Below are 23,287 nucleotides of genomic sequence, written 5' to 3'. Positions count from 1 at the left end.
GGAAATGTTAAAGCAAGACCCAGTCTGCTTTGAAAGACAGCAGGGTAGTCCTCCTTGGCGCCAGTCCAGATTTATCCCTCAGCCAACATCACTAAGTTTTTTAGAAAAATAACCTTCTGTCCATTATCCTGTTGCTGTTCGTGGGATCTTGCTGTGCATGGATTTGGCTTCCACGTTTCCAACATCGCTAAGTGACTACACTTGAAAAAAATACCTCTGACCGCGAAGCGTTTGGGGTGTCCCACAGGTCACGAAAGGTGTTAAAGGTGTTAAACCAGGTCTTCTGGTTTCCTCCCACAGTCCAAAGATGTTTGGGTTAGGTTGATTGGCCGTGCTAAATTGCCCCTTTAGTGTCAGGGGGATTAGCAGTGTAAACGTCTGGGGTTACCCGGGTGGGGGGGGGGCGGGGGGTGGTGGCGGGTAGGGTTGGGGTGGGATTGTTCTCGGTGCAGACTCGATGGGCTGAATGAGGCCTATATCAGTCTGTTATCACGTTGCTGTTTGTAGGGGTTTGTTGTGTGCACGTTGGCTGCTGTCTTTCCTACATTACGGCAGTGACTACAAGCTGGAATTTTGCAGAATTAACATAGAACACTACAGTACAAACAAGCCCTTTGGCCCACAAGTTGCACTGATCATATCCATACCTACCAAGCCACAGAACTATCTGTAACTCCCAATCCCATTTAAATCCCATAAACTCATCCAGAAGTCTTTTAAAAGACCCCGGCGAGTTCGCCTCCACCACCACCGATGGCAGCCGATTCTACTCACCCCTCTGAGTGAAAAACTTTCCCCTAACATCTCCTCTGTACTTGCTCCCCAGCACCTTAAACCTGTGTCCTCTCGTAGCAAGCATTCAGCCCTGGGAAATAGCCTCCGAGAATCCACCCTATCTATTCCTCTCAACATTTTATAAACCTCTATCAGGTCGCCTCTCAACCTTCGTCTCTCCAGGGAGAACATGAGAACATAATAAGAACATAAGAAATAGGAGCAGGAGTAGGCCATGTAGCCCTTCGAGCCTGCCCCGCCATTCAATAAGATCATGGCTGATCTGTCATGGCTCAGTTCCACATTCCCACCCTTAATCCCCTTGCCTATCAAAAACCCATCAACCCGCGTCCCTCAACCTACCTTCATAAGGCATGCCTCCCAATCCAGGCAACATCCTTGTAAATCTCCTCTGCACCCCCTCAATAGCTTCCACGTCCTTCCTGTAGTGAGGCGACCAGAACTGCACACAGTTGGAGCGAATCTTTGGACCTTCAGAAGTGGAGGTCAGGGCCAGACTCTGGAATTCCTGCCCCCATTCACAGACAGCCAGCAACTTTTGCAGAGAAGGGTTCAGGCAGTGAGCCTGCACTCCCAACCTGCCCAACTCCAAGTTGAATCTATGGTTCCCCATGACCACTCATGCCTCTCATTGCCGCCATGCCTAATCATTGCATTTCCATGTCCATTCGCTCTGTACAGAGCCAATGAACCCTATAATAACAATGGCATATGTGGGAAAAGCCATTCCCACAGGAGTGGCCTACTCCTGTCCCAGCGATCAGCCACGATCTAATCGAATGGTAGAACAGATTTGAGGGGCTGAATGGCTTCCTGTTCTTACGACTGGTTGATCCTAATGTTCCTCTTGCCGCAGTATTTGAGGAATTTCATCAATGGAGGTCCCCCGGGCTACGCACCTTACTGTGAGGAAAGGATGAGGAGAACGTTTGCTAATGGGACACGGACACAGCCACCGAGCTGGCTGGAACTGCAGGTAATCCTCCAGGAATCTATATTTATTCACATTGAAATATTTAATGAAAATGGGAAGGGTGGGGGATGGGAGGATGTGACAGGGGGCTAATGTTCCAAGTGATGTGTGGGTTAGGTTGATTGGCTGTGCTAAATTGACCCATGAGTCAGGGGAATAGCAGGGTAAATATGTGGGGTTATGGGAATAGGGTCTGGTTGGATTTGGTGGGCACAGTAAGAAGTCTCTCAACGCCAAGTTAAAGTCCAACAGGTTTATTTGGTAGCAAACACGACTAGCTTTCGGAGTGTTGCTCCTTTGTCAGATGGGTCAGGAGCAAGCGTTCCGAAAGCTAGTGGTGTTCACTACCAAATAAACCTGTTGGACTTTGGCCTGGTGTTGTGAGACTTCTTACTGTGCCTACACCAGTCCAACGCTGGCATCTCCACATCAGGATTTGGTTGGTACAGACTCGATGGGCCGAATGGCCTTCTTTTACACTGTCGGGATTTTGTGAAAGTCAAAGGAGACGTTAAACTGAGGTTGAGGTCTGTTGTCTCAGGGTCGATGTGACAGAATAAGAACTACAAACGCTGGAGTAGTTTGATGGAGAATAAATATTGGATACAAACAGATTATCTGGTCATTTTGCATGGCTGTTTCTGGGCACATGCTTTGTGCAAATTGGTTGTTACATTTACCACGTTGGCACACCGGCAAAGTGTTTCACTTGTTGCAAAGTGCTTTGGGGCATCCAGAGGCCGCTATATAAATCCAGAGCCGCCTTTATGATGACCAACCTTTTTCCAGAACACCACAGGTTCACCGTATGGTACAATTTTCTTTTTGTTTTGGGTGCTTGCACACTTTCTGTTTTTGCTTTGTATGTTGTAGCATGTGTGTCCCTCTCTCTTTTTATAGGTTTTGAATTTCTTTTCCCCTTTGTTGAGATGGGACTTTGGTTCCAGGTCTTTGCCAGTGGAATCATAGAATCCCGACAGTGCATTCGGTCCATCGAGCCTGCACTGACAACAATCCCACCCTATCTCCATAACCCCACTTATTTACCCAGCTAATACCCCTAAAACTAGGGTCACTTTATCATGGTTAATCAACCCGCACATCCTTAAGCTGTGGGAGGAAACCGGAGCATTCGGAAGAAACCCACGCAGACACGGGGTGAATGTGCAGACCCCACACAGGCAATGACTCAAGTTGGGAATTGAACAGTGCTAACCACTGTTCGTTCCCCTCAACCTTTAGGGCAGAATTCTCCAATTTCATTCAGCCCTGCCCGTCCAGCCAGTGAGAGTTTGGCACCCAGCCAAAACCCCGTTCACTGCCTCGGCAACCGGAGAACCCCAGCCACGGGCGAGGTCGGAGATTTCCGACGTTATTCCATGTAGATATGACCAGGGTCTCTCAAAGAGCCACAACTAAACACAAGCCCTCAATCATGAAGGCCATTTCCAACATGACTTTGGGCCTTATTTCAATAGATCGATTGAACTACCAATACTTGTTGAGCTGCCAAAAAAAAATCTGTGTTTTTATTTCTAAGCCAAAATGTGGTTGTCTGTCTTAATGGGCGAGGAATGAATGAGTGAGGGGTCCACACGTGGCCAACAGTGGAGGTCAGGAGTGCTTCTGAACCAGGAATTTGACTTCTCCTCCTGGCAATCCATCCATTCTATACATTAAATGATGGCGGTCACTGATCAGATTGTCTGATAATACGTGAGCAGATGGCCAATTTTCAAAGTAGTCAGAAAACAGGCGTTCACTTTGAACCCCTAAAGAAAAAGGTCCACACAATTTCAGATTGGAATGCAGAACGTGGGTAGTCAAAATCAGGCATTGCATCCATTTTTTTGCCTGAAGCAGATGTAAAGAGGTCCACTTTCTCTTCTGATGACTTTGGAAATGGCAACTAACCCAGGGCCAAGACTAGAACTGGATTTTATTGTGTGAAAAGCAAGACTCCAGATATGAGAAATCCCTCAAATCTGCCCTCATTTGATTGTCCACCAAGTGAGGTTGCGGTTTAAGGGTCTTTGTCGACTTTTTTTTATGAGATATGGACATCGCTGGCTGGGCCAGCATCTATTGCCCATCCCTCAGGGCATTTAAGAGTTGGCCGCATTGCTGTGGCTCTGAAGTCACATGTAGGCCAGACAAAGTAAGGATGGCAGATTTCCTTCCCTAAAGAACATTAGTGAACCAGGTGGATTTTTTTCAACAATCGACAATGGTTTCATGGACATCAGTAGATCCTTAATTCCGGGTTTTTAAAGGATTGAAATTTCACCATCTGCCGTGGTAGGATTCGAACCCAGGCCCCAGAGCATTACTCTGGGTCTCTGGATTACTAGTCCAGCGACAATCATTCAGTGCAGAAGGAGACCATTCAGCCCATCAAGTCTGACAACAATCCCACCCCAGACCCTATCCCCACAACCCCACACATTTGTCCAAATCTTTCTAATTTATACAACCAAGGACACCAAGGGACAATTTAACATGGCCAATCCACCTAACCTGCACATCTTTCGGACTGTGGGAGGAAACCGGAGCACCCGGAGGAAACCCACGCAGACATGGGGAGAACGTGCAGACTCTACACAGACAGTGACCCAAGCCGGGAATTGAACCCGGGTCCCTGGCACTGTGAGGCAGCAGTGTTAACCATTGTGCCACCCTGCCATCCTTAAGTACCACTGTACCACTGGGGATTGCAAGATGGTTAATCTTGAAAAACAAAGACCTTTGCTGTGATTTTGTGTGCAAAATCTTGCAAAACTTAGAAAACGAGAATCCCCTTCTGTCACGTACTTATCTCGTTTCCTTTTGAATGTGTTCAAGCTATTTGCCCCACGTACACTCTGTGCTGGTGAGTGAGTTCCGTAAGTTGGACTTTGGTCAGTTTGACCCTTTCTGATTTTGTCTTATTTAGATGAGCTTTCTCTTCTCCTTGTAACAACAGGCCACCAAGTCCAAGAAGCCCATCATGTTGCCCATCACCTTCATGGACGGGACCACAAAGACCCTCTTGACCGACTCTGCGACAACAGCCAAAGAGCTGTGCAACGCCCTAGCTGACAAGATTGGCCTGAAGGATCGCTTTGGCTTCTCTCTGTACATTGCTCTGTTTGACAAGGTTCGTATGGCCAAAACTTACACCCGGCTGGGTTTTTCCTTTCTCGGGGGTTTCCACACCCCATCAGCACTGTGGGCTATCATACTATAGAGGCTTTATTACCAGGAACAGGCAAATCATCATGGTTACAGGGTTAAATTCTGTTGTCAGAATCTTTCTTCTGCTACACTTAGAACGTTCTGTTCCTCTAATTTGGGTCTCTTGACTCTACCCCTCAAGCTCTAGAGATCCCCCATTAAACCTTTCCCCCTCGATCTTTAATATGCTCTTTAAAACCTACCCCTTTGTGTCCATGTTGTGATCACCTGTCCTAATCTCCTTATGTGGCTCAGTCTGAAAACTTTGTTCGAAACATGTTTTGGTTTATTTATTTGTGTCGCAAGTAAGTGCCATGAAACGCATTGTAATGAAGTTACTGTGTAAATCCCCCAGTCGCCACACTCCAGCACCTGTCTGGCCATGCTAAATTCTCCCTCAGTGCACCCAATGTACCTAACCTGTATGTCTTTCGGACTGTGGGAGGAAAATGGAGCACGGGGAGGAAACCCACGCAGACACGGGGAGAACATGCAAACTCCACATAGACAGTGACCCAAGCCCAAGAATCGAACCCGGGTCGCTGGCGCTGTGAGGCAGCAGCGCTAGCCACTGTTCAGGGATTTTGGAGATCCAATAAACAACATGCTTTGATTTGCTAACTTCCCTCTCTGTAGGTCTCCTCCCTTGGGAGCGGGAATGATTACGTGATGGATGCCGTCTCCCAGTGCGAGCAGTATGCTAAGGAACAGGGCGCGCAAGAACGAAACGCGCCCTGGCGCCTCTTCTTCCGGAAGGAGATCTTCACACCCTGGCATGACCCCACTGAGGACACAGTGGCGACCAACCTCATTTACCAGCAGACTGTCAGGGGAGTCAAGTTTGGAGAGTACAGGTGTGACAAGGTGAGACACTAGGATGGATACCTACTGTGGGCATTCAAGAAGCCAGCCTGATGGGCTGAATGGCCTGTTTCTGTGCCCTTTCATTGGATGCGAGCATCGGTGAAAGGGTAAACATTAGTTTCCCATCCCTAATTGCCCTTGATAAAACTTTCTGGTCTTTTGCAGTGGGCAGTTAAGAGTCACCCACTGTTAGCGTGTAAGAGACATGTAGGCCAGAGAATGGACAGCAGATTTCCTGCTGATGAACAGGAGATATTACAACAGTCCGGCGGGTTTGTGTTCACCACTTCTGAGGCTAACATTGGATTCCAGTTCTATTAATTAATTTAAATTTCCTGAGCTGCCACAATGGAATTTGATGTCCTGTCTCCAGAGTATTAGTTTGGGCCTCGGGATTACGAGTCCAGTGACATTATCACAATTTCCACTGTCTCTACCGGAATGGATTTAGGGTTAAAAAACAAAGGGTCAAAAATGAAAAATTACTCCTCCTAAGTGACTGTCTCCATTTGCATTAGTTGGCGAAACCAGGAGTGGGATTCTCCCAAAATTATTCATAGTGTTGAATTCATGTGAAAGTTGGCTATTTTCCATGGGAGTTTAGAGAAGAATTTCCCATGCTGCACTGCAGAGTGCCCTAGCGCGATTCACCCCAGAATTCGGGGGCGGGGATCTATTCCCGCTGGAGAGGCCAGCAGCATAGAGCTGAGCGGGCGTGCGCAGTGACCCCTGTGTGCCGCCCTCCCGATCACTGGCTGACCACCGCAGCGCTGGCGCTCTCCCTTCACCCCCACGCGTGCCCAACCTCAATCGCTGGCCTCCCTCCCCCACCGATTCCTACGCAGAGTGGCAGCGGGACTCCCCAGCCCCCACCAATCGCCCCATCAGGCCTGCCCCATGCCTGATGGGCAATGCCAACATGTCTCCTGAGCATGGGTAGTTTGTCCTTTGGGCAGTGCCGGGTGGCACTGGCAAGCTGCCAATGCCCAGGGGGCACCATCCCACCCAGTCCAACCCTCTGGGGGGGGTCCCGATTGCCCCGCTTCACTCCAGCAGGGCTGGGCCACTAGCTCCCTGAAAGTGGGGAGCTAAAGTGATCCTGGTTAGAGTGAAACGCTGTGGCGTGGTGGGAAAGGCTAATGAGATGGAAATGCTTATTTCCATAATTTATGCACTTCCTTGCCGATTCCTGGCAGGGATGTGACGCAGCCGGGGATCTGGGAGATACTAGCGGAGTGGGACGTCCAGTGCGGAACCCGTGCATTGGACACTACTGGAATCTCCTGGCCCAATACGCTTAAAAACAAAATTAGCGCGGCGGACGGGATAATTACCCCACCACCACCTTATCATTGGTAGCCACAAGCTACTGGTCTCTGAAGTAGCCTAGCCACCCGTTCAGTTGTGCATACCAGGGGTTGGTCAATGAATACCAGCCTTGCCAGTGACACCCACGTTCCAAGGATGGAGACAAGACATAAAGTTGCGTAGAGAGCACCGTTGTGTCGGTTTTCCTGAAATTAATTCCATAATTAATGGGGCAAATGTGACATGTTAGGTTTCCTTCTCCATTTCCTAACACTGGGGTTGAACACCTGGAGCTCTGAACCTAACAATGTATTGGGAACACATTCACCACCATCTACAATTGGCCTTGTAGTTGGCTCACTGCCACCTTGTCAAGGGCACAAGTGTGGGCAATTAATGCTACCCATTGCCAGTGGTGCCCACACCCCTGAGAAGGGTTAAATAACTAAATGTTATTCTCTCAGTCTGGTTTGACTAGGCAGTTGTTCGATGCTTGTTTGGCTAAAGTGCTCCTTCTATCTCCTCCATCTTCCTCTATCTCGCATCCCCTCCCCCAACCGGCACCAGGAGGAGGACCTGGCTGAACTGGCTTCCCAGCAGTACTACGTGGATTACGGATCGGAGATCATCGTGGAGCGGCTGATGAGCTTGATCCCGTCTTACATTCCCGACCGAGAAATCAGCTCGTCCAAAACGGTGGAGAAGTGGGCCCAGTACATCATCGCCGCTCACAAGAAGGTGCGTTCACACACAGCGCAGCCCCTGACAGGGCGAACAAAGGCTGCTTCCCAAGGAACCAGTCGATTTTTATCCAATGGGCAGATACAGTTTGGGTGTTGGACAGAGGAGGTTCTGCTCGCTGACTACCCCAATGCTCTCCGGGACAACCTCCCGCTCCCCGTAAACCCACACTGCCCGTGTCCTAACTCTCACCAAGTCTTGTCCACCCCTTTGCTCGCTGACCTGTATTGGCTCCTGGCCTGGCAAAGCAGTGGCACAGTGGTTAGCACTGCTGCCTCTCAGCGTCAGGGATCCAGGTTCAATTCCCAGCTCGGGCCACTGTCTGTGTGGAGTTTGCACATTCTCCCCGTGCCTACGTGGGTTTCCTCCTGGTGCTTTGGTTTCCTCCCACATTCCAAAAGACGTGCTGGTTAGGGTGCATCGACCGTGCTAAATTCTCCCTCAGTGTACCCAAACAGGCGCCGGAATGTGCCAACTAGGGGATTTTCACAGTAACTTCATTGCACTGTTAATGTAAGCCTAATTGTGACACTAATAAATAAACTTTAAAATCAAAACATTAAATTCCACTTGTTCTAATAATGTTTTCAGGGAGTGTACACCCAGAAGAGGATTGACCCTCAGACAGTGAAGGAGGAGGTGGTGGACTTTGCTCGCTTTAAGTGGCCTTTGCTTTTTTCTCGATTTTACGAGGCCTTCAAGTTTTCAGGTGTGTTGAAATGTGGCTTGCCTTCTTTCTAAAGCTTCGGTTTATCCCCATGTGAATGTACTTGACAATCATGCAGGCAAAAATAAACCATTCTGTGCCAGTCTCATTATACCCAGAGCTGCACCATTAGACGTTGTTGACTTCTCCAGACCCATGAAGATGGTTAGCACTGCTGCCTCACAGCGCCTGGGGCCCGGGTTCGATTCCAGCCTCAGGTCACTGTCTGTGCAGAGTCTACACGTTCTCCCTGTGTTTGCGTGGGTTTCCTCTGATTTCCTCCCACCTTCCAAAGATATGCAGGATTGGCCATCTAAGTTGTCCCTTAGTGTCAGGGGAACTAAGCAGGGTAAATATGTGGGGTTATGTGGATGGGGCCTGGGCGGGATTGGTGTGGATTCAGACTCGATGGGTCAAATGGTCTCCTTCTGTACTTTAGGGATCCCGTGGTGAGGAAGGCCCAAAAAGAGAGGAGGGGGTGGGGATGTAAGGGAGAATTGGTGTCTGATGGCCAATGGACTCATGTTACAGGGGCTCTTCATACAAGATTGTAGCCAAGGGTGGCGTGGCATGGCGCAGTGGTTAGCACTGCTGTCTCACAACCCCAGGGACCTGGGTTCGATTCCAGCCTCGGGTCACTGTCTGTGCAGAGTCTACACATTCTCCCCACGTCCTCTGCATGCTCCAGTTTCCTCCCACACTCCAAAGATGTGCACGTTAGGGTGGATTAACCGTGGTAAATGTGTGTGGGGTTACGGGGAAAGGGCAGGAGGTGGGGTGGGGCCAGGGTAAGATGCTCTTTGAGAGTCGATGCAGACCTGATGGGCCAAATGGCCTCCTTTTGCACTGTAGGGATCCTGTGGTGGTGGAATTTTAATCCTGGCATAAGGGCTTCTTTATCGTCACCCCCAGATCCAATAAGATAGTCACTGGGCAGGACAGGGGGCTAAGAGGAGTAGGAAGGATTGTTTTTTTTGTCAACTTATCAGGAAATATGTCAGGAAGAGCCAGCAGCAGCGGGCTACACACCGCTTTTCCCACCCGAGTTAACACTTCAGTCAAAAAAAAAATTCCACCCCAAGGGACAGGGATTTCCAGCCTCGCTCGCCCTGAAACCGAAAAATCCTGTCCAAGGTCGACGGACTTCTCTATGGTCTGCTCCTCGCCCGCTCCGATTCCCGTGGCGGGCGATACGGTAAAACTACCCCCGAGCTGGGCAGGTGACATTTGCTTTTTTTTTTTTGCCTTGTTGCTTTAGGTCCGAGCCTGCCAAAGAACGACGTGATTGTAGCTGTCAACTGGACTGGTGTTTACTTTGTTGATGAACAGGAGCAAGTCCTTCTAGAGCTTTCCTTCCCTGAAATCACCGCCGTTACCAGCAGCAAGTAAGTACCAGGCTGGAACCTGAAGACAGACAGTGGGGGGAAGTTCTGAATTGAAACGCGATGTTAAGATATGGCAGCTCTGGCAGGTGACTGGGTGCACAGTGGGGGTCGGCACTGGCTGTTTAATTCCTGCTTCCGATTGTACTGAAAGAAGAATGGCATTAGCATCTCTCGCTTGGAATTAAGAGTCCTGAGCAGAATAATAAAATCACCATCGTTCCAATCCATAGGCTGTTCCCAAAAGAGAAAATACTGGAAAATCTCAGCAGGCCTGGCAGCATCTGTAGGGAGAGAAAAGAGCTGTTTCGAGTCCGGATAACCTTTTATCAAAGCAGTTTTAAGCTTTGACAGAGGGTCATCCAGACTCTGCTGCACTGTGAGGACTCTTTAATCACACAGTGCTTTGGGTCTGGATTATTTTTTTGATAGGCATCGCTGATCTGATGAGTGTGACGAGCTTTTCTTTCCAGATTAATACAATTTAAATTCCGCCAGCTTTCACTGGCCTCCTTCTGCATCGTAGCAATTGTGTGAAACCTCTGGTTCCGTGAGGGCTAGCTAATGTCCTATTGGACAGCCCTACCCGTACTCTTGGCTGCGTCATTCAGACAGGTGTTAGGGTGCTAGATAAGGCGTTGGTTCTCTGTACCCTTAGGCTCGGAAAGGACAAAACTGAATCCCCACCACACAGCGATTGCAGTAGTGGGTGTTTTGTCTGGACCAGCGTTTGCCTTGTCTGGGATTCCCCCTTATGGTAACGTTCAGACAAAGACAGAACAACAGTGGTTATTCCAGTGAGGAATTAGACGCTGTTACAATTGAAATATCCAAAATGAGTGCCACTGTAGGGTGGATTCCCGGTTTGGGTCGCTGTCTGTGTGCAGTCTGCATGTTTTCCCCATGTCTGCGTGGGTTTCCTCCGACTGCTCCTGTCTCCTCCCACAGTCGGAAAGATGTGCTGGTTAGGTTCATTGACCATGTTAAATTCACCCTCGCTGTACCCAAACAGGCGCCAGTGTGTGGCGACTAGGGAGCTTTCACAGTAACTTCATTACAGTGTTAATGTAAGCCTTACTTGTGACGCTAATAAAATAAAATTAAAAATGCTCTCCATGTCTGGATCCTAGGGGAGGCAAGATGCAGGGACAGAGCTTCACCCTGGCCACCATTAAAGGCGATGAGTACACCTTCACCTCTAACAACGCGGAGGATATCCGTGACCTGGTGGTGACCTTCCTGGAGGGGCTGAGGAAGAGGTCAAAGTTTGTTGTTGCCCTACAGGACAATCCGAACCCTGGTGAGTGAGAGCTGGACAACTCTAAACGCTGCTCCTGTGGATCCAGGGGCCTGGGTGATTATCGTAAGCTAATGAATGGCTCTTCACACTTGTCTGAATGCTTGCACAGTGGCCATCTTGGGTAGCACAGTGGTTCGCACTGCTGCCTCACAGCGCCAGGGACCCAGGTTCGATTCCCGGCTTGGGTCACTGTCTGTATGGAGTCTGCATGTTCTTTCCGTGTCTGCGTGGGTTTCCTCCGGGTGCTCCGGTTTCCTCCCACAGTCCAAAGATGTGCGGGTGAGGTGGATTGGCAATGCTAGATTGCCCCAGGGTGTCGGAGGACTAAATGCATGGGGTTACAGGATAGGGCCTGGGTGGGATTGTGGTTGGTTCAGACTCGATGGGCCAAATGGCCGTCTCTTGCACTGAAGGATTCCATGAAGATTGTTTTGAAATACTACTTCTCCTTCTTGGCATTTAGCACCCATAGTATATTCTTTCTTCCCCATCCCCTCCTGAGAATAGGATTGCCAACTGGCTCTCCTGTGTCCTTTCCATTCCTCAGCCAACACATCCACCCTCGTGACCCACTGCCTTCCTTCGCCAATTAGAAAGCATAAAGACTCGTTAACCATTTTGGATGATGTCAGTCACACAGCCCCTTTTCTCCCCATTTTCAATATTACATCCAGGGAAAGAGAAACGGTCGAAGAAATTGAAACACAAACCCTTTTTGATGTTGTGATGATTTTTCTCCAGGGTCGCACACACCAGTGTCCTGGAGATTCATCTTCAATCCCAGGAAACCTCAGGCCAATCCTGGGGGTGATTGGAATCACCTTGAAGCCTGGGTTTTTATAGAAGGGAGATAATTTTCCTCTTCCAAACCCAGTAACTTACTAAATCGGAATTATACAGGATGAGAGCAAAACCAAAGTGAGGGAAATATAAAATTCTATTTACCCTCCCTTCACCAAGTGACTTCCTGACCCACACCAATTGGCAGAACGGGCAGGGTTTTGGCATTGAGGATTTTAAGCTTTGGTATCGGGATCCTGACATCTGGATGATTTCAGGTTCCCAACCCCTGACAGAGTCACCCACTGCAATTTTTCTTGGATTGGCCAATTTGTGGCATGGGTGTAAGCTTGCCCTCTGATCAAGGCTGGAGAGGGAGCTCCACTTGCTGGAGAGCTAACAGAAGTGGTGTACTTTGGAGGGTCTAAAAGTGTCTTGGGTTTGCATACCTCTGCCAGTCCACTCCTGAGTGGTCGCCTTCCCTGACCAAGCACACTGTAGGGGTACCACATTCCAACTGGAAAGTTCTAAACAGTGCGGAAGAGGGGTCTCGTGTCCCCTCCGTGGCTTTTGGGTAGGTAACTATCCCGATCCCAACCCCACCTCCTCAAAGATGTCTCTGAAGCTGGACAGTGCTGCCAGGTGGGCACACTGACCTGCAGTGAGAAATCCTGGGCTCGCCCCACTTGGTGCCCATCTCTGGGCTTTCAAAATGCCCACGTCTCCCAACGCTCTTCAAAATTGGACACCAAAAATTACGATAGCGATTTGTGGAGCTCTTCTGTTAGATTATGGCTACTCTGCAGATAAACCCATGTGTTCACCTTGGTTCCAGATCCCTTGGCTAACAAATAAAGTCTATTAATCATCATTTATCATGCCGGCCCAGGGTTGAGATTAGTAACATTAATGCTTACGAACCCCCCTGTTGTGTGGCAGTAAATTGATCTCCATTCTGGCTGACTGAAATGTTAATGCCTCTCTTCCACGTGCAGTGGGCGATGATCTGACGTTCCTGAGCTTCATGAAGGGAGACCTGATCCTTCTGGATCATGACACTGGGGAGCAGGTGATGAACTGTGGCTGGGGTCATGGAGTGAATGAAAGGACCAAACTGAAGGGTGACTTCCCAACGGACTGTGTCTATGTCTTACCGACAGTCACCAAGCCACCAGCAGAAGTTGTGGTAAATAATTCTGTTATTTTAACACGTTGGCTTTTGGCATTGATGAAAGATTGGGCTTGTCTTTATGTAATAGTACCTTGTGGAGTCCTCAGGATATCACCAAATCCTTCACGTCAAATTAATTAATTTTTGAAAGGCATTCACTTCTGTAGGCACATGGAAAGATCCTACAAATAGCAATTGAATTGAATGATTATTGAGAATTGCTTGAAAAAAGAAACATGCTATCAATGTTTTTCATCTTGCACTCATCAGGATAGATGCAAGAATGTCAAATTTCAAAGGGAGCAACAATTTTTGCTGCATGAGAAAGGGTGCTGATTGGTTGCAGCATTGCCATGGAGAATGCATCAGTTTCCCAATTTGCATTTTCCAACAAGTTAATACTTAGCAATAGAAATTTGAGATGAATGCCTTATTTCCACTTCATCCTTCCCATCTCCACTAACCTGGCTCACAAATGCTGGGTCCAATTTGCAATTCAATGGTTGCACCTCAAAATATATTTAAATATTTTGTGTCCAACAATTTGATGCAAGACTATCATTGTGGTCCTGGTACGAATCAGGAATGGATCTAACAAACTTCTCTTGTTTAATGCTCAGTCCTTCCATCTGAATCATAGAAGCTTGCAGCACAGAAGGAGGCCAATCTGCCCATCCAGCCAGTGCTGGCTCTTTGCCATCCAATCTGACCTATTCCTCTGCTAGCTCCATACAGCCGTGCAAATTCTTTTAAGTATCTATCTAATTCCCGTTTTGACCATTCTAATGCAACCTATTTTCAGAGCAGAATTCAGGCAGAGTGTTCCGGAACTTGCCGTGCAAAATAATTTTGTTTCATTTTCTCTCTGGACCCTTGCTAGTGGTAATGTATTTTTTTTTCCATTACGCTTTGTCAAAACTCTTTATAAATGTTGAATGTCACTCTTTGTGGGTGTCGCTTGCCCATTCCTAGTTACCCTTGGAGGGCATTTGGGCGTCAACCAAATTGCTGTGGCTCTGGAGTCACATGTAGGCCAGAAGGGATAAGGACGGCAGATTTTCTTCCCTAAAGGGCATTAATGAACGAGATGGATTTTTCCGACAATCAACAATGGTTTCATGGTCATCAGTAGATTCTAAATTCCAGATATTTTTTATTGAATTCCAATACCACCAGCTGCTGAAGTGGGATTTGAACCCAGGTCCCCAGAACATTAGCTGGATTAATAGTCGAGCGATAATACCACTCAGCTATTACCTCCCCTTCAATCTTCCCTGAACCTTCCCTGCTCCCCAGAGCAAGCATCCCAACAATTAAATTCTCCCGGGACTTGCCTTCCAGTGTCTGGTTACCATGACGCCCGGCCAGAGACAAGAAGCCATCAAGACGTCCCAGTTGTCCATATTAGACTTGGAGGAGAAGGTTAAACCGTACACACTGGAAGAGTTCTCGTATGACTACTTCAGGTAGGCCATCTTCAGCACCAAGAGAAAGGGGAGGAGGAAGTTGGCACAATTTCATAAAAACCGCTTGAAACATTTCCAAATAAATAACATTTTCAAGACTTTCAGAACCTTTCCCCCCTTTTGTATTTTCCTTTTAAATTCTAGGCCACCTCCAAAGCACACTCTGAGCCGGGTGATGATCACAAAGAATCGTGGGAAAGACAAGATGTGGTCTTGCACCCGGGAGCCAATTAAACAGCCCCTCCTGAAGAAGCTGTTGAACAATGAGGAACTATCCCAAGAATCCTGCCTCGTCTTCGTCGATATCCTTTAATGCTCCCTGGGGAGGGGGTTTCGGTGGCGGAAACTGATCTGCTTCACAAATACTGGCCCCAGTAATACTAAATGGTCATCACCTGAGCTTACAAATTAGGAGCAGGATAGGCCCCTTGAGCCTGCTCAGCCTTTCCATAAGGTCATGGCTGGGATGTGATTGTAACCTCTCATTCCTACTGAATAGGAATGTATTTTGTAGGATCAATGATCAACTGAGTTTGTTCATTGTGCGCCATTCTGGCCACCATGCTTTTATAGGGTGGCACAGTGGTTAGCACTGCTGCCTCACAGTGTCAGGGACCCAGGTTCAATTCCAGCCTCAAGCCACTGTCTGTGCGGAGCTTGTATGTTCTCACCGTGTCGACGTGGGTTTTGTCCGAGTGCTCCAGTTTCCTCCCCACAGTCTGAAAGACGTGTCGGTTAGGTGCATTGGCCGTGCTAAATTCTCCCTCTGTGTGTACCTGAATAGATGCCGGAGTGTGGCGACTAAGGGATTTTCACAGTAACTTCATTGCAGTGTTAATGTAAGCCTAATTGTGACCAATAAATGAACTTTAAAAAAGAGATTTCTCCTCCCCTCAGTCCCAAGGCCCTGCCTGCCCCCTGGAAAGGTGAGGAAGTCCATGTGGCACTAGTTCTATGAAGAGTAGGGGAGTTCTAGTTGGTGTCCTGGGCAATATTTAGCCCACATTACCAAAGTGGAACACCTAATCATTGTCAGGTCACTGTGGGATCTTGCTGTGTACAAATTAGTTGCTGCATTTCCCACTTTACCGCAATGGCTTCACTTCTTCAGAGGAGCTTGACTGGTTCTAGAACGTTTTGGGACGTGCAGGGGCTGTGAAAGGCGCCAGGTAAATGCAAGTCCTTGACTCCGGGCCAGTACCGATCATGAAGTACATGGGTGACTATCCCTCCAAGCGGATGCGCTCGGTGAATGAACTGACCGACCAGATATTCGAAGGTGCCTTGAAGGGGGAACTGATGAAGGATGAGATTTACTGCCAAGTCCTCAAGCAGCTCACCGATAACCACGTGAAGTAAGTCTCGCTTTATGGAATTGTCTGGAGTTGGAAGTAATATCGAGACCCGTAATAAATTATAAGCTCATAAAATATAGGAGCAGAGTTAGGCCATTCGGCTCATCAAGTCTGCTCCGCCATTCAATCATGGCTGATATGTTCCCCATCCCCATTTTCCTACCTTTTCCCCATAACCCTTCAACCTGTTAACAATTAAAAATCTGTCTAACTCCTCCTTAAATTTACTCACTGTCCCAGCAACCCACCACACTTTGGGGGAGCAAATTCCACATTCTCAACCCTTTGAGAGAAGTAGTTTCTTCTCAACCCTGTTACAAATTTGCTACCCCTTTTATCCAAAGACTGTGACCTCTCATCCGAGAATGTCCCACAAGAGGCAGCATCCAATCCATGTCCACTTCATCCAGACCTTTTATCATCTTGTAGATCTCAATTTGATCTCCCTTCATTCTTCTAAATTCCAGAGAGTGGAGGCCTCGACTGTTCAATCTCTCTTCGCACAACAAACACTTTATCCCTGGAATCGACCTAGTGAACCTCCTCTGAACTGCCTCCACTACATCTTTCCTCAAACAAGGGGACCAAAACTGTGCACAATACTCCAGCTGCTGCCTCACCAATGCCTTGTATAGTTACAACAATACTTCCTTACTTTTATATCCTGTTCCTTTAACTGTAAATGCCAACATTCCATTCACTTTCTTTATTATCTGCTGTACCTGCATGCTAGTTTTCTGTGACTTGTGAACAAGGACACCCAGGTCCCTCTGCAATGCAGTGCCCCAAAGTCTCTCCCCATTTAGATAATAAATGCCTTCCCATTTTTCTGACCAAAATGCATGACCTTGCACTTATCCACATTAAACTCCGTCTGCCACATTTTGGCCCACTCTCCTAACCGATTTATATCCATTTGTATGGTTCTTATTTCCTCATTGCAACTTACTGTCCCGGCTATTTTTGTGTCACCTGCAAATTTGGCTGTCGAGCCTTCTATCCCTGTATCCCAGTCATTAATATAGCTTGTAAATAATTGGGGCCCAAGGACCGGATCCTGTGGCTCCCCACTAGTCACTTCTTGCCATCCAGGAAAAAAAACACTTATCCCAAGTCTATCAGCCAGTTACCTATCCAAACTAATAACTTACCCCAATCCCATGTGATCCAACCTTGTGCATTAAACTTTTGTTGGACACCTCATCAAACAGCTTCTGGAAGTTCAGATATACTCATTTACAGGATCCCTGTTGTCCATATTCCCAAAGAACTCCAGCAAATTAGACAAACGTGATTTGCCTTTCATAAAACTATGCTGATTCTGGATAGCATTTTGACTTTCCCAATGTCCTGATATTGCTTCCTTAGAAACATATTAAGTGCAAGGGAATGGCTTTAACAGATGATGCCGTTTTTATAGACTGAATTGGGTGCCAGATTGGTGCTGTTCTGTAATGAAATGAGTACTTTGTACCTGTACGCTACCCTTAAAATAAAGCACGAGGGGGAATTTAACAGATTCAATATCAGTAACACATTGATCTGGAGAAAATATCAGTACTCGAATCTCCACAAGCTCATGCTTACCACCATCGGCTCAGGAAAGCTACAGGTATGGGAATTGTAGAGGTATTAGTCATGGGTAAGATGGGTATCAAGGGGTATGGCCAAACATGAGCAATAGCTGACACTATTTTACACTCAGTTGGGTGTTATTTAACTTAGGGTGAGACTTGCCTCGATGGGTTTAGTTTTTGAATTTGAAATTTTTGAATTTCCAACCAAATTTTGGAGCTAAAATTAGTCCTTTTACCTCCGAGTTGCAAGTAGAGGGTGTTTCCTTCTCCTCTGGTACCATTGGATGGTTATTTCGGTTTGTTGTAAGTGTCTCGTGATCTGGTCAGCTACCGCCTGCCACAGGCTGGCTCTGACCATTTAACCAGGATTCCTGACTTACCAGCACCTCCCCATTATGTTTCCTGATAGATACAGTGAGGAAAAGGGCTGGGAGCTGCTCTGGTTGTGTACAGGACTCTTTCCTCCCAGCAACGCGCTCTTGCCTCACGTGCAGCGCTTCCTACAGTCGAGGAAAAGCCACATGCTGGTTCCAGACTGCATGCATCGACTCCAGAAAGCACTCCGGTAAGAATAACCCTTCCCATTGTTATCCCAGAAAATTGCGTTCGGTATTTGGTTGCATAAAGTATGTCCTGTCCTTTTGATCTTCACCTCTTCATCCATTCTCTGCCTCTTCCTCCTCCAACCTTCTCTTTTTTTGTATCCTCCAGACTCCTCCTCCTCCTCCTTCAGTCTTCACTTCTCTTTTATTCCCGCTCCCCAGTTTATATTATTTGAAGGAGTGAGTCTTGTTATGCACGCATACACATTTATATCCAGCAATCCACCATCGTTCATTGGTGCCTATACTGTTGTTGTTACAAAGAATGGTCTATCATTCCACCAGCCCCGTGGTGATTTGCAAGAATAAAGCTCAAGTGAATGGGTCTAATGTGATTGATTCAAACTTCTGGGAACCACCAGACATAACAGCTCTTTTCCCTCCAGAGAAATCCGTCACTGTGTGAACAAACACCGAATACTCGCTGTGGGGTCCATGTCTTAATTGGTAAAAGACAGTGTGAGCTACCCAAAGGAGTCCATTGCTTGATGTGGGGCCAGATTGGGTAGCAATGAAAGATCGCCCTGACAGGTCCACAAAAAAAATTCAGATACCTACTGATCTTGGGGCACCCTCCCCACCCCCACCCCAATCCCCCCTTTTACTTTGCCCCGACTGTCTGAAACCTCAAAACTTGCCAGTGAGATCTGACTGTACTGTGGGTGCAAGCTTCTTGTATGATTCAAATGGGACAAGGTAAAAGTGAAAAAACCTTACGGAACTGTTACAAGGAAGAGCAGTAATTTATCTCTCAATCAGCACTGCTAAAAATGGATAATCTCATCTCATTGCTTGTGGGATCTTGCTGTGCACAAATTCATTGTTGCATTTTCTTACACGACGACAGTGACTATGATGCAGAAGTACTTCATTGGTTGTAAAGTGTTGAGTATACCCTCTGGTCGTGAGAGGCGCTATAGAAATGTGCGAGCCTTGTTTATTAGTGAGATTTACAGAGTTGTTCCGTCTCTCCTTACTTTGGTCGTGTGCAGGAACGGCTCCCGAAAGTACCCGCCTCACCTGGTAGAAGTGGAGGCTATTCAGCATAAAACCACTCAGATATTCCACAAAGTCTACTTCCCAGATGACACAGACGAGGTAAGTGACGGGAGCAGCAACAGAATTGGAGTGTGTGTGGAATAGCTGACAATAAGGTAATATCCGTGTGGATTACAAGACTAAGCATTGTGTTGAGTCAGCTTTTCAATCTCCCCACTTGTCTGGCTCACGTGGCAAACTTAGAGTAAGCACAAGATAGCAGGAATATACTGAAGCAACTCTGATCATAGCTGAGCAGATTATCCAATATGAAGGCATGGCTTCAAGATTCTCTCTAATGTTTACTCTGTCTGTGTCTGTGGCTCTGTCTCTGTCTTGGGTTCACACTCACACTCCATCTCCTAGAATCATACAGTGCAGAAGGAGGCCATTTGGCCCATCGAATCTGTACTGACCACAATCCCATCCAGGCCCTATCCCCATTAATCCCACACATTTACATGACTAATCCCCCTGACACTAGGCTCAATTTAGCAGGGCCAATTCCACCTAACCCGCGCATCTTTGGACTGCGGGAGGAAACACACACAGATACAAGGAGAATGTACAAACTCCACACAGCCAGTGATCAAGGCCAGAATTGAACCTGGGTTCCTGGCACTGTGAGGCAGCAGTGCTAACCACTGTGCCACTGTAGCTCATTGAGTGTTTGCTGATGAGTATAACACCTCTATACTCTTTTCTCCCTTTCCCTGTGCATTTCCCCGCTATCCATATATTTTACTCCTTTATAATATGGAGACCAAAACTGTTCACGATACTTGGTGTCAGTCTGAGATCACTCTAAAAGTTGCGTTGTGGTGAACAATACAGAAAACGCCTCTGGACTCGGAAGCTCTAAGTGCACTTGTTACATTCCGCAGGCATTCGAAGTGGAATCCAGCACCAAAGCAAAAGATTTCTGCCAGAATATCTCGGCCAGATTGCTGCTGAAATCTCCCGATGGCTTCAGCTTATTTGTCAAGATCTCTGACAAGGTAACGAGCTTCTTCGACACCGATGAGAATTGTATAAAAAATAACTGAAATACCTGGAAATTGGAAGTAGATCTGTGAATGTTTCCTTTATTCATTTAAGGGTGTCACTGGCTGGCCAGCATTTATTATATGTTGGACTTTGACCTGATGTTGTGAGACTTCTTACAGCATTTATTGCCCATCCCAAGTTGCCTGAGAGCAGCTCAGAGTCAACCGCATTGCTGTGGCTCTGGTGTCACATGTAGGCCAGACCAGGTAAGGAAGGCAGATTTCCTTCCCTAAAGGACATTAGCGAACCAGATGGGTTTTTTACAACAATCGACAATGGTTTCATGGTCATCAGTAGATTCTTAATTCCAGATATTTTTTATTGAATTCAAATTCCATGGAAGGATTTGAACCTGGGTGCCCAGAACATTAGCTGAGTTTCTGGATTAGTAGTCTAGCGATTAAACCACTTAGTCATCACCTCCCCCAGTTAAGGAGGGAGTTACAGGATTTTGACCCAGTGACAGTGAAGGAATGGTGATATATTTCCAAGTCAAGGTGGTGAGTGGCTTGGAGGGGAACTTGCAAGTGGTGGTGTTCCCAGGTACCTGCTGCTCTTGTCCTTCTAGATGGTAGACATCACTGGCTTGGAAGGTGCTGTTGAAGGAGTCTTGGTGAGTTGCTGCAGTGCATCCTGTAGACGGTACGCACTGCTGCCGTGTGCCAGGGTGAAGGGAATGAACATTTAAGGTGATGCAGAGGGTGCTGATAGGCAGGGCTGCTTTGCCCTAGATGGATGATATTGAGCTTCTTGAGTGTTGTTGGAACTGCACCCATCCAGGCAAGTGGGGAGTAACCCATCACACTCCTGACTTGTGTCTTGTGATGGACAGGCATTGGAGAGTCAGGGGGTGAGTTACTTGTCACAGAATTCCCAGGCACTGATCTGTTCTTGTGGCTGGATCCCAGGATGTGGACGTCTTTCAGGGTAACTAGCCTAAAATAGGGGTCAGACATATTTATAGTCAAACACTGCTTTAAAAGGAGGATACTGCATTGGTGAGGAGAGGATGGAAAGGGTTTAATACGGGCTGGAAGAAATGGTTGAAGGGAAGGGATTTAAGACCTCTAACCTGAAGCAAGGGTGAAGTCCTAGCCATTCAAGAAATTATAGCACAGAAGGAGACCATTCAGCCCATCCAGTTCCTGTCATACCAGTCAGACTAACTGCTAATGTCAGCAGGTTCAAACCTGTTCATCCACTTTGTCTCCATGCATCAGTTTGAGGTTAATGTTGCGTGACATTTTTGAGCTTGTATTTTTGAAGGTTTTTTATTTCTTATCTTTTCATTTGGCGCTGCTCTGCAGTTTGCAATACCCAAGCCATAGCTGATAGCCAGCTTTCTGTGAGGGCAAGACAATGTTCAGATGGGGCTGCAAATATCCGTAAAAGTATTGCAGGGCCTTGACACTCTGCTGTTTTTTTTTATATTATGCCTTTGTGGGACATGGGTATCGCTGAATGGGCAGTATTTATTACCCATCCCTAGGTGCCCTCGAGAACGTGGTAGTGAGTTACCTCCTTGTGATTGATGCAACTGAGTGTCTCATTCAGCCATTTCGGAGGGCAGTTCAGAGTCAACCTCGTTGTTATGGCTCTGGAGTCACATGTAGGCCAGACCGGATAAGGATGGCAGATTTCCTTCCCTAAAGAACATGAGTGAACCAGGTGGGGTTTTTTTTTGACAATGATTTCATGGTTATCAGTAAATTCTTAATTCCAAATATTTTTTACTGAATTCAAATTACACCATTTGCCATGGTGGGATTTGAACCTGGGTCCCCAGAACATCAGCTGAGTTTCTGGATTAATAGTCCAGTGATAATACCACTGGGCCATCGCCTGTAGGTACAGTTGATCCTGCTGAGGATGACATGAGTATCCACTTCTCTCTGCAAATCCCAGTTACGTCACCCTCAGGGCCTTCAGAAACACTTGTTGATCTACCATTTTATTGTGTGAAGTTGTGTTTCCTAATCTTTCTCCTGACAGGCCTTGCCCCTCCTCATAGGCAAAAAAATTCTGGGGGCAACAAATTTGCGATTTTTCTCTGCAGCAGCCTTGGTGCAGATTATAATAAGCTAGAGGGGAATCACAGAATTGTTACAGTGCACAATGAGGCCATTCAGCCCTATGTGTCTACACCAGTTGCCTCCAACACACTCATAGTGCCCCTTAGTGTCCAAAGATATATAGGTTGGGTGGATGGCCATGCTAAATTTCTCCTTAGGGGCAGATTTTCCTGTTCCGCACATCACGGGAATTGTGGAGGGGCAGACCACGGAAAGGTCCGTTGATCTCGGGCAGGGTTTTCTGGTTTCGGGGCGAGCGTGGCTGAAAAATTCCACCCGCTGTGTCCCAAGATGTGTAGGTTAGGGGGATTGGCCACGGTAAATGTGTGGGGTTCGGAGAGTTTTGAGCTTTGACAAAGGGTCATCTGGACTCGAAATGTTAGCTCTTTTCTCTCCTTACAGATGCTGCCAGACCTGCTGAGATTTTCCAGCATTTTCTCATTTGGAGGGGAGTGCCTAGGTGGCTTGCTCTTTCAGAGAGTCAATGCAGACCCAATGGCCTCTTTCTGCAGAGTAGAGATTCTATGGTTCTAGAGCACTTTGAACCTAAAAATGGTGGCACCTTGCTCTTATGTTATTGACCATCTTGAACCCACCCCCATCGCCACAATCTCAGCTTGGGCTACGGCTCCAATCGCCTTTGCTGGGTGACCCAGATTTTGTTGATTCTGGCGGTGTTGGGGCCTGGATTCAGGCTCCCTCCTGAGGGATTGGCCATTAACGCTGACCTTGTTGGTTCTCAGGTTATCAGTGTTCCAGAAGGAGATTTCTTCTTTGACTTTGTGCGCCACCTCACAGACTGGATCAAGAAAGCTCGGCCAGTGAAAGACGGTAAAGAGCTTAGCAAAATTTGTTTATTTAAGCTTGCTTTAGCCGGGCAAACCTCTCCTGGCTGGA

General features: G+C 47.3%; 1 protein-coding gene across 2 annotated transcripts in view; it reads left to right on the top strand.

The window, feature by feature from the left end:
- The window catches only part of myo7aa (myosin VIIAa), a 120,204-nt gene that overhangs the window by 77,331 nt on the left and 19,586 nt on the right, over positions 1–23,287 (top strand). For both annotated transcript variants that reach the window (XM_080197678.1, XM_080197676.1), the window contains 15 exons: positions 1,652–1,771; positions 4,731–4,904; positions 5,618–5,845; positions 7,721–7,891; positions 8,486–8,603; positions 9,859–9,985; positions 11,113–11,282; positions 13,058–13,248; positions 14,575–14,699; positions 14,844–15,001; positions 15,901–16,054; positions 18,041–18,196; positions 19,226–19,331; positions 20,156–20,269; positions 23,134–23,221. In XM_080197678.1, coding sequence (XP_080053804.1) covers positions 1,652–1,771; positions 4,731–4,904; positions 5,618–5,845; positions 7,721–7,891; positions 8,486–8,603; positions 9,859–9,985; positions 11,113–11,282; positions 13,058–13,248; positions 14,575–14,699; positions 14,844–15,001; positions 15,901–16,054; positions 18,041–18,196; positions 19,226–19,331; positions 20,156–20,269; positions 23,134–23,221 — 2,200 coding nt within the window. The remainder of the gene's footprint in view (positions 1–1,651; positions 1,772–4,730; positions 4,905–5,617; positions 5,846–7,720; positions 7,892–8,485; positions 8,604–9,858; positions 9,986–11,112; positions 11,283–13,057; positions 13,249–14,574; positions 14,700–14,843; positions 15,002–15,900; positions 16,055–18,040; positions 18,197–19,225; positions 19,332–20,155; positions 20,270–23,133; positions 23,222–23,287) is intronic.

The sequence above is a fragment of the Carcharhinus amblyrhynchos genome, chromosome 10 (genome assembly GCF_965287045.1).
Source record: "Carcharhinus amblyrhynchos chromosome 10, sCarAmb.v2.hapA, whole genome shotgun sequence".
Taxonomy (NCBI): Eukaryota; Metazoa; Chordata; class Chondrichthyes; order Carcharhiniformes; family Carcharhinidae; genus Carcharhinus; species Carcharhinus amblyrhynchos.
Note: the sequence above shows the minus strand (reverse complement) of the source record. Positions and strands in the feature narration are given on the sequence as shown.